The following is a 15,322-nucleotide window of genomic DNA, read 5'->3' on the forward strand; positions in this document are numbered from 1 at the left end:
GGTTCCCAAAAGGATTGCTCAAGAGCCAGGGTAAACTTCAGAAGCTTAACATATTTACATACAGCCTTTGAATGCCAGGGTTATATCACAACAAAAAAACCCCAATATATATATATTTTGTTCATGTTCTTATTTTCAGACCATATTGCAATGTCCTTTCTCTAAAGCTGAATTTTCGGTTTTCCTTCTAAGAAAGTTCTTTGCATCAATCAAACAAACATTTTTGGTTAATAAACACTGATGAAACGAATGACAAATGGTTTCAAAGTCAAACTCTCTTTTACTCCTTATTTTACTCGTATCCTCGGTTAATAAATAAAACACAAAAATAGATTTAAGAGACAGTTTAATAACCAATGATACCGTTTACTGGCTGATAGCTGTCTGTTGTGCTAATATTTACGGAGGGGGAGGGGCACGGACGCGCTTCTTCGCTGGGTTACGGCTCAGACCGGATAATGACGTCACTGTGCTACGTGGAAAAGGAAGCAGCGAGCAAGCTAATGCTAGCATTGCTACAAGTTGTGAGCGACCAAAACAAACGATGACAACCAAGGAAAGTAGCCGTGAAATTTGGGATTAAACGTGAGAATGGTCTGAATTTGCGATGGTTGCAGAGTTCTGGGGATAACTGTATTCCTGCATGACTGACCTTTGGCGTGAAAGCGATTTTGAGGGCCAGCTTGTCAGTTTTCGATCCGAAACTATAGTGCATTGGTACTGTCCATATACACCAAAGGTATGCATTGCTAACTAGCTGTTTGGTAACTTGCTGTCATCAAAGCTTGGAGTGGACAGTCCGTTTTTTGACAGTGCAGATTATTCCCAACCAGTCGGCGTTGATTATATATCTATATAAAAAAATGGAAAAACGGAAAAAATAAACGTATTCTTCTGCTGACGCTGAATTCGCTCTAACATCCGTGTTACAAATCCTGAACTTGGAGTTTGTTTGCTGTCTTGCCTTATAAGCAAAATGAGTTGGTTCAACGCATCTCACCTGTCCAGCTTCGCTAAACAAGCTTTAACATCAGCTCAGAAGTCAATCGACCGAGTTCTGGACATCAAAGAGGAGGACCAGTGGGATGGTACAACTGTAATGCCCCACCACGGTAAGTAATTAATGTAATATAGCGTGTTAACAGCTAATGTTGATGTATGTAAATGATATGCAAATGTAAAATTAGAAGCTAAAGCTATCGAAAGACTTGACATAAATAATCTTTCTCAGCAGATGTCACATTACCTGGAAAGCTTTCATTAAGTGGAGGCTGGGGGTTGACACAGTGGGAAGCACCCACCGAGGAAAAGACCATCACACCACCCCCTTCATCGGAAGCCATCACTACTCCCGTCACTCGTACTGTTGTGGATGAATCCGAAAATTTTTTCAGTGCCTTTTTGTCACCTGGAGATTCACAGGCTGTCACCAAAACTCAGGTTGTGTCAGTACCCCCTACTAAGTCTCAAAGGCGGCCTCAAGAGAAAGAAAAGCAAATCAAAGAGGCTGTTGTCCAAAAAGATGTGGAGAGTCAAATGTCATTCGTGGTTGAGGATCCTCAATCTGGACCTGCTGATAAGATCCATGAGAGTCAGAAAGCTGGTGAGATCCAGGTGGTGGAGATCAAGCCCTCACCAGCAGACACTGTCCTCCTGCAGCCAGTTTCTCCTGTTTCCTCTTCCAGTGATCTTCCTTGTGACTCTGACAGTAAAGCAAGCAGTGTGAAAACAGATGCTGACTCAGTAGTTTCTGTTGACTCAAAAGCAGAGCAGTCACACACTTCAATAGAACACCAACCAGAGAAGGATACCACAGATTCCCCTCAACCTAAGAGTGCTGCCCCTTCTGATCCGTCACCTCCCGTATCCACTAAGGAAGTACTCCTAGAGCATAAAGACTCAAAGACAGAGGATCGTCAGAATGATACACCCTCTCCTCCAGTTAGTGCTTTCTCCTCAGGAACCTCAACCACCAGTGACATTGAAGTGCTTGACCATGAGAGTGTGCTGAGCGAGAGCTCAGCCAGCTCTAGACAAGAAACCGGTGAAGGAAAGACTGGCCTTCACCTAATGCAGGGCTCCTTCCAGCTTCTCACTGCCTCCACATGTGGAGATTTTCCTAGACTAGAAGACTACCCAAAACTCACAGAGAGCTGTGGTTCCTCCTCAGATGCATTTGAGCGTATTGATTCCTTTAGCGTGCAGTCACTGGATAGCCGGAGCGTCAGTGAGGTCAACTCGGATGACGAAATCCCTGGCAGTCGGACTCTAGCATCCGTCACTGCGGGTCCTGCCCCTTTAACAGTGCAACAAGCTGAATGTCAGAAGCAGGAAGGTGGAGAGGCAGCAAAGGTAGATGAGAAGGAAGAAGATGACGAGGAGGGATTCACTGAAACAATGCGGGAGCAGTCGCTGGATGAGATGGAGGAAAGCGGACGAAGTGCGACACCTGTGAATAGCGAGCAGCCCGAAGACTTGACAGAGCAGGAGGCTAATCTCACACTGTCTGATGCCACCGCTGCAGCTGAAGAACAGATCACTCCACCAATCACTGCAGAAATGAAAAGTGCCTCAACTGTCCAGATACTGGAGCTTCAGAAGGTAACCAAATGCTGTCTGCATCTGGTCCTGTCATTTGAAAAGATTGTTTATGCAATGCACATACTGCCAGATCTAGTTGGAAAAAGTCCATATTGCTTCTAAAATCCATTGAATACAACCTGCAAAATGGTTACTGCTCAAAGAAGGGTAGGTTTTTATCTGTAACTGAAAAGTAATGTATAACTGATGAAGTGGCAAATGAGTCACATTTAAAAATAATAAATTTACAAAAAACATTTTTAGCATAGTTTTTCTCCTCCATATGCAAGAAAGGGAGAAATTGCTTTGTTAGATTGTCATGTCACAGCATCATGACAGCTTGTGAACTGTACAGCGCTTGATCTTCAGCGCATTTAGTGTGACTTTAGGTACTTTGTTTTTTCTGTTTAAGATTATTTTAAAGCTTCTTTTTAATCAGCAATTTTGTTGAATATTTGCTTAAGAAAGGACTAAATCGTTTACTTGGTTGTATTAAAAGTAGTCATGGATTTATTTTCAGTGAATTGAGTAACAGTGCTTATAATCTAAGTAATGTTTCTCTTTATCCATAAATATGTATTTACCTGACAAATTGGAATCTTTATTGATAAACTTTAAGAATTTCGCTTCTTGTTAAACAGAACCAAATGATTTCTTTTGCGACATTTTTAGAATCTTCTGTAAATACAGAGCATGTTGTGGTCACGTTATAGGTTATTGATGAGCTATCAGGGCGTCTTGAGAAGAGAGAGTCTCAGCTGCTGGCAGTTAGCAAAGACAAGGCCACACTGGAGGAGGAGTGTGACAATCTGAAAGAGTGAGTATGAGGCAGACACCTGGTTCACAAAGGAAGTGTAAACAGTCTTGCCAGGAGTGCTGGTCTTCCGGATATGTAGGTGAGATGAAATGTCACCAGCATAATGCCACTGTGCAAACACTGAGCAAGCAAGGGGAGAATAAGTCAATCTGATTTAATGAAATGGATTTCTAAATTGGCATGACAGTACTGTAAGAGTCTGCTAAGAATTTCAAATCCTTTACTTAAAAATTAAGTGACTCTGAATTGTCATACTAATCTACTAGTATGGATTTTTAAACGCTGGCTTGGTCTTGAGGTTGTCTTTCAAAATGAGCTTTTAAACTAATGAGGTCTTTCATCCTCCAGTGAAGTGATAGGTCTGAAGGAGGAGAGCTCCACTGTTCAGTCCCTGAAGGAAGAGTTCACCCAGCGTATAGCAGAGGCAGAAAGGAAGGCTCAGCTGGCCTGCAAAGAGAGAGACATAGCTAAGAAGGTAATGCTAAGAGCTCTTAGTCTGTGACTTGTTAACTTATGATTAACAAAATAAATGAAAGGTGCTGACCTTTCATGTATTTCTCCTACCACAATTACTTCTAGATGGACAATTAAAATTTTACATGTCCAAAATTTTTGTGGCAAAGATTTTATTTTATTCTTTTGGTGCTGTAGGAGATAAAGGGTTTGCGAGAGGAGCTTTCCACAAGACTAAACGCCAGTGATACAATGGAGATCATCAAGGAGAAGGAGGAGCAGATCAGAGGTCTGCTGGAAGAGGGTAAGACTTGTTTATGGAACATGTTTTTTTTCCACCGCAACCAACAGATGGCATAATCAACACTTGGTAGGACAGTAGCTCTTACTTGTTAGGTTATTACTGATTAAATGGTAAATGGCCTGTATTTATTTAGCGCTTTACTAGTCCCTAAGGACCCCAAAGCGCTTTACATATCCAGTCATCCACCCATTCACACACACACATTTTAGCCACAGCCACCCTGGGGCGCACTGACAGAGGCGAGGCTGTCGGACACTGGCGCCACTGGGCCCTCTGACCACCACCAGTAGGCAACGGGTGAAGTGTCTTGCCCAAGGACACAATGACCGAGACTGTCCAAACCGGGGCTCGGACCGGCAACCTTCCGATTACAAGGCGAACTCCCAACTCTTGAGCCACGATCGCCCCACTTAGCATCACATATCGGCTTTGTTAAAGTGTCTGAGTAGGTTTTTATTTTTCTCACTTTTAGGTGAAAAGCTGTCCAAACAGCAACTACAGCACAGCAACATCATCAAGAAACTGCGTGTGAAGGAGAAGGAGAGTGACACAAAGATCACCAAACAACAAAAGAAAATCAAGGATCAAGAGGAAGAGCTGAGACAGCTCCAGCAGGTAGGGATTTGGGATGTGTTCAATACTACACTTGAATAAAAGTTCATACCCAACTGTTATTTAAAGCATTTTAGTTTTAAGGCAGTTTAGTTTGAGTTTTTGTGTTTAATTTCATTTTCCTGGATCAACTTATTTTGTTCTCTCTTCCTTCCCTCACCTTTAACCGATCACGGCTTCCAGTTCTTCCTGTTAAGAGGGAGTTTTTTCTTTTCACTGTCGCCAAGTGCGTGTTCATATAGGGTTCATCTGATAGTCGCTATTATTTTAGGGTATTTTACTAGAGATGGACCGATCCGATATTACGTATCGGTATCGGTCCGATACTGACCTAAATTATTGGATCAGATATCGGAGAGAAATAAAAAATGTAAACTGATCCATTAAATATCAAAAAAGCACCTCACAAAACTTGCGACACAGCGTAACTTGGCTCATAACGGTAGCACGTCGGAGCAGTGTGCGTCACGTGATAGTGCTGCTGTGTGTATTTGTAGCCAAACCGGCATTTCATCTCCGAGGAAGTGATCCCAGAGAGAAGTAAAGCAAATGTGTAAGTTCATCTCTGAATGTTTGTAAAGCATTCCCGCGTTAAGCTTAACAACATATGGACCAACTGCCTCTTCTCTCTTCCTTCCTCTCCTGCTGCTACTTCAATCATGAAACTGATCAATGATCAGCTGATCGGCTTTTCTGTCGCGAGTCCGTCTCTCTTCTTTGTTTTTGGCCCACTTCGCGCCAGAAAGAGGAAACCAGCAGCTGAACAACAGCAGCACGTTTCAGCTTGATAATCTGTTGTTAGAATTTATTTATTATTACTTTCTACACCAGGATCTTTTTCTATGTAGCTGACGACTGGTAACTGTGCAGGAGCCGATCTAGCAAAGTTTAGCCAGGGGGGCCGATAGGGCATTAACAGGGAAAAGGGGGCACAAAGACATACTTTTCTTTCTTATTCTCATTTAAAATGTTGAGCTTTTAATAAATAATTATCCGAATCTTACACCCAAAGTTTTAATCTGATGTAGAATATATAGAAGTCCATTACTGTATATAGTAACTATTAAGTCTAATATACCCTAGTAAGCTATACTACTTTTTCCTTTGGGAAGATACCATCTGTGCAGTCTGCAGTTCTGTTGAAGAAAGATGTTGAATCTATTTAATTATTGTAGAAAATGTTTTTATTTCTGTGCATTTTTTTCTTCACACTGCATCAAATTAAAGTTGATTACGTCGATTAAGCATCACGAGGTGGAGGGTGTTTCCCTATTTTTTTTTTTGCTGGGAGTTTGCAACCCTATTAGTTAGGTTGCTTAATATTTCTGCTAAGTACTCTTTAAAATACCAGAATAGGAAGGATGGAGTAGGTTTAAGGTTATTAGATTGATCAGTTTTGCTGAACTATGAAATATTTTGGGTGCAGTGTATTTTTTACATACAGGTATATCAGAATAGCTTTAGTGTTTGTTTTTGTAACTTGAGTATGAACTTATACAAAAAGCTGCAAGATATTAAAAAAACGTTTTATTGATTAAAAAACACTATATCGGATTCATATCAGTATCGGCAGATATCCAAATTTGTGATATCGGTATCGGACATAAAAAAGTGGTATCGTGCCATCTCTAGTATTTACCTTACAATGTAAAGTGCCTTGAGGTTACTGTTGTGATTTGGGGGTTTATATATGCAATTTAATTTAATTTACAATAATTTTTAAGAAAATGTTATCATAATTTTTAATTAAAAACATAATATTAATATTATTAATTCTTTGTTTTCAGTGTTTAGTGGTTAAATCTTATGTTGGAAGAATCAAAAGGTACCTGTTAATTAGTTTATAATTAAGCTGAACTTGCTCGTAATTGTGCTGATTGGGAGCGTTTTTATTCTTCAGCTCTCATTTTATGGGAATTCATTTGGTTTTATTACAAGAGGGGTTTACTTTTATTGCATGTTTTGGCATGTCCTTTCAGTAATGGTACTAGATGGGGCTTGTTTTAAAAATGAAAGTAATTCCAAAATGCTTTCAAGCTCTCAACAGCCTCCTCTGCCCTGTTTTAAATGAAAAAGCCCCTTGAATCATACTCTTGAGACTGTGGAAAATAAAAATGTCACTTTCCAAAATGATGAGTAAATGCACACCTTAAGAACACTGTTACATTTGCTTACACTGTTAAACAATGCTGCTCATACTAGTTTTCTCAGTTTGTTATGGTAGTGTGGATTATGGCTTCAACATGGTCACGTGTAACGTATGGTATGTCAAGCCAAAGTCTTATACTTTGTTTTCTTGCAGGAGATCTAAAGAAAACAATGTTGTAAATCATGGCATTTACTAGTCATTTATTACTGGTAAATGTAACATGATAAAGTCACATTTTCTCAGTTGTTTTTTTTTCTCAAACACATTTGTATCTCATTTGCCCATCCAGTGTAGACAATTATTGATATTTACTTCAACTATAAAATGATCATGGTTTCCTGTTATGTGCAGGTTCTAGATGGAAAGGAGGAGGTGGAGAAACAGCACAGAGAGAACATCAAGAAGCTGAATGGTGTGGTGGAGCGCCAGGAGAAGGAACTGAGCAGGCTGCAGTCAGACACTGAGGAGCTGCAGGAGAAAAACAGGAGCCTCGAGGCTGCTCTGGACAACTCTTATAAGTAAGCAAACTAACCTCATAAGCTTGCAACATGACAAATTCTTTGCAGATCCTAAATGGTCACTGTATTCGTAAAGACATTCATATGTTAACCAGAGCTATTAGAGTGCACTCATCCATGTTGTTTTCTTTTTGCAAAGTTTTTTCTCTCCCTATGTTTCCCTTGATACTATTTCCTCATTGCCATATTTACACTGTGAAGACACAAATTTTGGCCAAAAGCCAAAAACTAATTTGTGTGAGTCAGGCTGATTAAATGTTTTACAACCACGAGTTGAACTTTGATATGTATTTTAAAACAGAACAAGCCATGTGGTTGTTTTTCCACATGCCTTTCATTTAAAGTGACAATTCATGGCCATGCTCGTTCCATGTACACTAAGGCTACGTTCACACTGCAGGTGTTAATGCTCAATTCCGATTTTTTGATCAAATCCGATTTTTTGTCTGCTTGTTCACAATACAAATAAAATGTGACAGCAAACGCTCTCTAGTGTGAACGGTCAAAGCGGCCCGAATGCTCAAAAGAAGACGTCACACACAACGCGCTCTGTTTATACCCAGACCAAATAGTATTGTTTGACTGATGGCCCTTAATATAAAGACTTCGGACTTTACGTTTCCCAATTTTTGTTTTAAGTTATTTTATTTACATAATAATGTAGATAACCTAATAATTATCCTTATTGCTGTTTTAGAGGAGCGGTGCTTCAAAGGATAGCTGCAGATTTCTGTCAGAATCTGCAGATTATACAGTACAAATAACATGCTCACGTTTCTCCAACGTTGTCTTCCCAACAGTTTCACTAACATCTACGCTTGATGGCCAGGAAGCGTTTGCAATGTCTTCTCCGGAGCTGATAATTGGCGTCTGTCTTGTGTCAGTGACGCAAAAGACAGATTTAATGTGACATGACCATTCACACAGCAGTCGCTTTCTAAAACATCGGATATGTATCGGATTCAGTACCACATACGAAAGTGACCCAGCTCTGATTTGAAAATATCGGATTTGTGCCGTTCACACTGTCATACCATGATCGGATATGGGTCGCATAGGGTCAAAGAAATCGGATTTGATGCGCTTTCACCTGCAGTGTGAACGTAGCCGAAGGCATCTCATTATTATATTACCTTAGAGCCGGGACCACTCTAAATAAATATACATAGATACATGTGCTGATTGTAATATTTATGGAAAGTCACAGTGATGATGGTCTTCTTCAATATCTCTGTTAGGGAGCTAGCAGAACTACACAAGGTAAATGCCAGCAGAGCCAGTGAGGCTGAAGAGGTGGCTCTGAGCAGGGAGACTCAGGCCAGAGAACAGCTGAGTCTGGCTCTGGAGAAGGCTCAGGAGGAGGCCAAGATACAACAGGAAGCCCTAGCAAACCAGGTAACACTGGGCCACACACTAAATATATAAAACACATGTGATAAACATCAACTATAAGATACTGGTGCAATTTAAAAAAAATAGTTAACTCAACATTATATTGTTGTCTAATGCTGTGTACAGGTGGCTGACCTGAGGCTGGCACTGCAGAGAGCAGAGCAACAGCAGGCCAGGAAAGAAGATTATTTGAGAGAGGAGATCAGTGAACTTCAACAGGTAGCATACTATTTCCAACTAAATTATCTCAATAGACGAAAAATACATTTTGATAGAAGAAAATAATTTTACAACAATTTCGTGGTACATGTACAATGACAGTAAAGAGCTCATCTTTTTTTAAATATAGCAACAGAATTCTTTTTTTAATGCATGCCATCATTTCTTGTCTTCTGTCAGAGACTTCAGGATGCAGAAACTAGGAACCAGGAGCTCAGCCAGAGCGTTACCTCTGCCACGCGACCTTTACTGCGACAAATTGAAAACCTACAGGCCTCACTGGGTGGTCAAACGGCCTCGTGGGAAAAACTTGAGAAGAATATCTCTGACAGGCTTGGTGAGACTTAGGGATTTAAGCTTTTACACCATGTCTGTGTAAAACAAACAGCAAATTACAGTATCGTAGAAAGTGGGGAATAAAAGCTTGATTTGTTTTTGCACCCCCTCTAAACAGCGGATGCCCAGGCGCAGCTAGCCATTGCTGTGGAGAAAGAGCGATCAGCAACAGAAGAACTGTTGTCCATTAAGTCCCAGTTAGCCTCTCTGGAATCCCAGAATTCCTTGCTTCGGCAGGAGAAAGCCAGGCTTCTGGCACAGCTGGATGCTGAGAAAAACAAGAGGGAGAAATTGGAAGATGAGAGCAGCAGGTAATAAATTTAAAAAAACCAACCAAACAAACTGGAGTCTACAGGGTTAAGTGCTCATGTAGATCATCCCCATCATCATGTATACCGCGTTTACTGTATGTGGCTTATATGTGGAGTTAAAGTAAACATATGTGTGGTTAGTTTGTTTGATAATTATCAATTTTTGCCGTTTGGTTGTTGGTGGCTTTTCTTTGCTTTGCACAAAAAAAAGTGTTAGTGTGACTGTCAAAAATGGGATTGTTCTCCACGTTGTCAGAGAGGCTTTGTGTAGAACTTAGAGCCTGACTTTGAATTTCATTTGTCTTTTTTCGCTGTGGTTTTTCTTATTGGTTCCAAAAACCTGCTTTGAAACATCAGTTAACAACACAAAGAGTTTGAGCAGCACAATGAAATGCTGCATTTATTGCATTAGTTGCTCTGAATGAAATGAAATCTCTTTGGTTGTGGTTTTATGTTGTGCCAATAGAAAAATATTCTGTGTCAAGATTAATGGTGAAAAACATCTTACAGTCTCTGCTAGGCTTTGTTTGTAGATTGCAGTTTGGTTTTGTTCTTTCATATGTATGTGAAAAGAAATGAGTAGCTCGGGTTTTTCTCAGTGAGACAGGAAAACTGAGTCACAGTAGTCTCGCTTGTAATGCTAATCCTTCCTGGAGTGCTTTTGTTTTTCAACAAAGCCATTTGTGACTGTGAAGCTGAGGCCCCTCAACACCCACTCATGTGTCAGCACGTGGTTTCAGTGGCAGACTGTTTTCTTTGATGAGGAAAGCAGAGGGTGTGGTGGGGCCAGTGGCGCAATGGATAACGCGTCTGACTACGGATCAGAAGATTCTAGGTTCGACTCCTGGCTGGCTCGTCACTGTTTTTGGTCTTTTAACAAAAAACAAGTTGTTGGAAATATAAATACATTAGATATAAACCTTTTTTTTTTCTCCCTGAGGAACCATGTAGAAAAGTAGAAAAGTAATCCTTTATATCACACAGTTAGGCTTTCATTTGTAGCATTTCACAGATGTATTGCACTGTTTTTATTGCTGTTTAATTTTTTTTGGTGACTTCTTGCTCATTTTATCAATGTAGGGATCGTGTTGAATTGGAAAACCTGCAAGGAGAACACAATCGAACGTTAGAGGAAACAAAGAAAGAAAAGGTACCAAAAAAGCTATTTTCTACTTATGATGTTGTCCTGTATGAAAATGATTTCTCATGGGCATCTTTTTTTTTGCTCCTTCTACCAGTTACTGCTGACTAATCAGTTAGAGATGGAGAAGATGAAGGTAGAGCAAGAAAAGAAGAAATGCTATTTGGCACAGGAAGCACTCAAGGAAAAGGTTTGAGAGAATCTCTTATGTGTTGTTTTTTTTTCCTTTTCATTTCTGTTTTGACTTTTCTTCATTCAGTCATGACTTCATTATTTCAATTGTGTCCTATCAGGAGCGAAAGGCCACGACACAATCTGTTGGAGAGGCCCTAGCATCATCTACACCCTCCTTGTCTCGCTCCAGCTCGATGAGTGGGGCAGACAATGGGCTGCACACTTCTGTTCTTTCACAGGTGCATTCTACTTTTCTCATAGAGGTAGTTAGGAATATGATAAAAAAGGTTAAGCTCTGTAAACTGAAGATGAGTTTTTAAATGCTGTGATGTCCTTTTGTACATTATTTTTCTCCTTCTTCTTAATCCATCTGCAGGATGACTCTTTAGACCATTCACTGGGCACTATGACTATGTCCATGTCGATGAGTGGGACCAACCTGTATGAGGCGGCCAGACTGTCTGGAGGCTCCAGCATCATAGAAAACCTCCAGTCTCAACTCAAACTGAGAGAAGGAGAGATAGCACAGCTGCAGGTAATGTCGAATTAAAATTTTAGTGATTAGGCTGTTGCTTCTGCTATCAGCAAATGCACGCAGTTATTTGTACTGCACCTCACCTTTTTGTCCTTTTCTTTTTCTCCCCTTTTTAGCTTGAGATCGCTAATCTGGAGAGGAGACGATCTGTGATGGCACAGGAGCTGGTTCGACTCACAAATCAAAACGATGAGATGGAGGAGAAGGTGACAGAGATCCCCAAGTTGAAAGTTCAGCTGAAGGTACAAGGCTGTACAGCGCAGGGAATTAATGTTATACATTTTCCATGCTGCCAGATGTCAAAACTTGAATTGAATCATATTTCCTCTTGAGAGGGCTTATTTGCAGAGTGTCTTCTGATTATTGTGGCTGTGCATTTCAGGATCTGGAGCAGAGGCATAACACCATTCTGCAGATGTATGGAGAAAAGGCTGAAGAAGCAGAGGAGCTGAGACTGGACCTTGAAGATGTAAAGAATATGTACAAAACCCAAATCGATGAATTGCTGAAGAACCAGAAATAAACCAGTTTCCTTTACGTGTTAATTTGGGGCACGAATCAGCTGACAATATCAACAATAAATGCATTCACAAGAAACAATGAGGTAGAACTTTTAAGTTGAATCACTGTGTAAGAAGGAAATTCATTCATATTTGTTATTTTGTTTTAATTGATTATCATATGCTTTATTTAAGTGTCAATATTGGAATTGTGCAAAGCATACAATGAATACAGAATCAGTATGTGAAGAATTGTCGACGTTGACTTGACTCGTCCATCTGGAATCTTTGGGAGTTTGCTTTCAAAATTTCTTGTGATTGAACCTTTAACATAGTATTGTATAGTTTAAATTGTATGAGCTGGTGAAGGTTTTTTCACTATATGAATTCATCCAACATTTCTTTATAATCAGAAAGGTTTAAGATATATATATAAAATGTATTGTACAGAGAAATTTATGTATTGTTCTTAACACCTTACAGATCACAAAGTGTGGTGTAGGCCTGAGTAGTCTTTGAGTGAAATCCTGAAGATTGGATTTCAAACTTTATACATATGTAAATTAATATACATTTATTAGGTTAGTAAAAAGTAAGTTGGTTCTTTATTGTTAAATCACACAGAAGATCGAATTTTCATTGCATTCAAATAAAACACTACATCTCAGTGCAACACAACAATAAATCTGTTCTGAACAATTCTATGTGTCTCTTTCACTTTTTGGCAAGACTAAAACTTAAAAAAATGACTGATACAAATGACTAATGCCATATTGTAACACCTAGAATGTGAGATGATATTCTGAAACTGAGTGGCCTTAGTTACATTTGAATAATATTCTGTAAGAGACAAAGCACATTAACAAGTTTGCACTGAATATTTGTGTTTTTATTATTAAACTGAATGATGTATTTTGTAATAACGTGGAGTGTGGAGAGCGTTATAGTGCCGTTTACTATCAGAAAACTGCGGTGGACAGCGCCACCCTATGGCCGAATGTTCGTATTACATGCCGGTGTAAGGTTTCCGGTGTTATGGCGACCGCCGGTCACTGCATCGCTTCAATCTGGGGAAAGCAGACTGCATTCAGGTAAACTGTCTCTCATATAAACTTATAGCAATCTTTTATAGGCAACCACTGATAAGGGTCTCGTTTCTTTTAAAGGTTTTGTTTATCGGAAATGTAAAAACATTTTTTCTTGCTCCTTTTCTTGTACTGCCTCTTTAGTCTATCTTAAAATTAACGTTAAGGGGGCTCCTTGTCTTTGTCAAGAACTTAAAGGCTAGATGTTAGCCTCTGCATAGTATACTTCAGTTACCGGTCAGCCTCAGTTCGTATTTTCCTTTTTTTTTTTATCCACAGACGAAGAAACGTTTAAGTAATGCGTTATAATCACAACAACTCCTCAATCTCATCTCACGTGCCTGTTAGGTCACTATTGACGGTCGCGACGTAGAGGTAAAGTTTAGTTAACTTGCTAATTGACCGGAAGCTAGCTAAAACTTAAGAATTAATTAAACGCTCTAAAAACGAAGTTTTCATGCGCTCGGAGAGCTCCTGCACGTCAGAAACTCGAGGAAATGAAGCCAGATTTCTCAAGGGCTTTTTTAAAACTACTCCTTTTAAAGATTTAAAATATACCTAACCATAATCGTAAAAAATAGATACAATTCGTCGGTGACGTGTTTTAGGCTTACTTGTGTTCCACAGGTATTACTGAGTTTGATCAATATATGCTTAGCCGGTGCTTTGATGTAGCGCTCTTAATTTCATGTCTCCAGTTACATCAGTACCACCGCCTTAACGTCACACACATTTAAGCTTTACCTAACTGTATCATCGTTACCACCAGGAGAATATGCAATTAATGACCGATAACGTTAACCTTCACCACCTATTGTTACCAAATGTGCAGCATAAGGCAGTTTCCTCGTTTCCTTCCCTTCATTTGAATGTGAAACTGTGTGGGAGCCATTTGTTATACAGCACAATGTGGTATCTGCTTTAAGAAAGGTCACACTGTACTATTCAATCATCAGTCAATGGTATTGGGACGAAGGCTCCAGGCTGTGCAAGAACATGCATACTTTTGACAAAATAGCATTGATCATGCAAATTTGGCTGTTGTGTAAATACCAGGTACTGCACTGGCTACCTGCATATTAGGTCACATTATTACCAGTGAATATTTCTCATTTGGCCCTGCAGCCTCAGTTGTGCTTACTAACGGAGAAAGGTCACTAACACTAACAAAAACAAAAAAACAAAAAACGTTTCCTTTTGTGAAGCTTAGATCTGCCCCGAGCTACACTCCCATGCACTTGCTTGTACCCACATGCTTGTATACTCCAGTGTTAAGTTTTACCCATTGCAAGTCTGAGTCTGTTTCTCTGCCTCTTGCCTTTTCACAGTGTGCGGTGAAGGGAAGCATCTATTTCGCATGTCTGTGTAATTCTGACTATGCTGCTCCTGGTAGCACTGAGCATAGTTTTTTCACCCTTTGTGGTAATCACTGAGACGCCTGAAAACCCACACCACAAACCACCAACACCAACTCTCAACTACAGCACGATCTCCCTGCCACCAGAGCACGTACCCTATTTCCTGAACAACAACAAGAGGGTCGCCAAGCGATGCCGCCTGGACCCGCTCTGCCCTTTTAAAGTAAGATATGAACTTGGTTGGAGTTAATGTTTGTTCTTTACTTTACTTTCAGAATACGGTAAAAAATATAACAGGTAACCTTGTTAACTTATGACTCACATGAAAATGGTTAATTAATTATTTTGCCTGTGAGTATAGGCATCATGCGAGCTATTTCCTTGTGATCCACACAGTAGTAATTTTGAAATACAGGATTTCTGTGCATTGGTTTAATGGATATTGTTTTCCTGAACTCAGAAAGAAGAAACTTAACAGTTTATTTTGCTTTGTCTGTGCTTCTTTACAAGAGAGAGACTCCTCTAAATAGAAGCAGCTGAATTAAAAGCTTGTTAAAATCGTATTTTGGTGAAACTGCAAACTTTCCACGTGGTTTTTGTAAGACTTAAGTGAATAAAGTTAATTCTGTTAATTCAAAATAACTACACAACTAAGTGCCTGGGGCCATTGCTTCTAGACAGACTTTGCATCAGCTTAGTTAGGTTAGTTAGGTAAATGGATTAGCAGATAATCCATCACCACTGCTGTGTCTTTCACATTGCATATTACATTCTGTTTCTAATGGATTTTCTAAAAGAAAGATAAGATTTAATGTAACTTTTCTTTATTTCTTTCTCT

The 15,322-nt window shown here is 39.7% G+C and overlaps 2 protein-coding genes across 3 annotated transcripts in view; both read left to right on the forward strand.

Annotated features, from left to right (window-relative positions):
* Positions 1-484: 484 nt before the first annotated feature.
* Positions 485-12,734, forward strand: tmf1 (TATA element modulatory factor 1). 2 transcript variants are annotated; one of them, XM_080891364.1, is made up of 17 exons: positions 485-1,112; positions 1,232-2,601; positions 3,294-3,397; positions 3,746-3,872; positions 4,049-4,154; positions 4,627-4,769; positions 7,267-7,433; positions 8,672-8,828; positions 8,952-9,044; positions 9,225-9,381; positions 9,499-9,691; positions 10,772-10,841; positions 10,930-11,022; positions 11,126-11,245; positions 11,383-11,541; positions 11,658-11,783; positions 11,924-12,734. In XM_080891364.1, the coding sequence occupies exons 1-17, from the start codon at positions 977-979 to the stop codon at positions 12,062-12,064; spliced, it is 3,462 nt and encodes a 1,153-aa protein (XP_080747490.1). In that variant the 5' UTR covers positions 485-976; the 3' UTR covers positions 12,065-12,734. The 2 variants fall into 2 exon arrangements, with proteins under 2 accessions (XP_080747490.1, XP_080747491.1); XM_080891365.1 differs by having other exon boundaries at positions 1,235-2,601.
* Positions 12,735-13,041: 307 nt separating this feature from the next.
* eogt (EGF domain-specific O-linked N-acetylglucosamine (GlcNAc) transferase) overlaps positions 13,042-15,322 on the forward strand; it is a 70,376-nt gene continuing 68,095 nt past the window's right edge. The window contains exons 1-2 of the mRNA XM_080890760.1: positions 13,042-13,132; positions 14,455-14,707. Of these exons, the coding sequence (XP_080746886.1) occupies positions 14,504-14,707 (204 nt within the window). The 5' untranslated portion in view covers positions 13,042-13,132; positions 14,455-14,503. The remainder of the gene's footprint in view (positions 13,133-14,454; positions 14,708-15,322) is intronic.

This window comes from Rhamphochromis sp. 'chilingali', assembly GCF_963969265.1.
Source record: "Rhamphochromis sp. 'chilingali' genome assembly, chromosome: 9".
NCBI classification, from domain to species: domain Eukaryota; kingdom Metazoa; phylum Chordata; class Actinopteri; order Cichliformes; family Cichlidae; genus Rhamphochromis; species Rhamphochromis sp. 'chilingali'.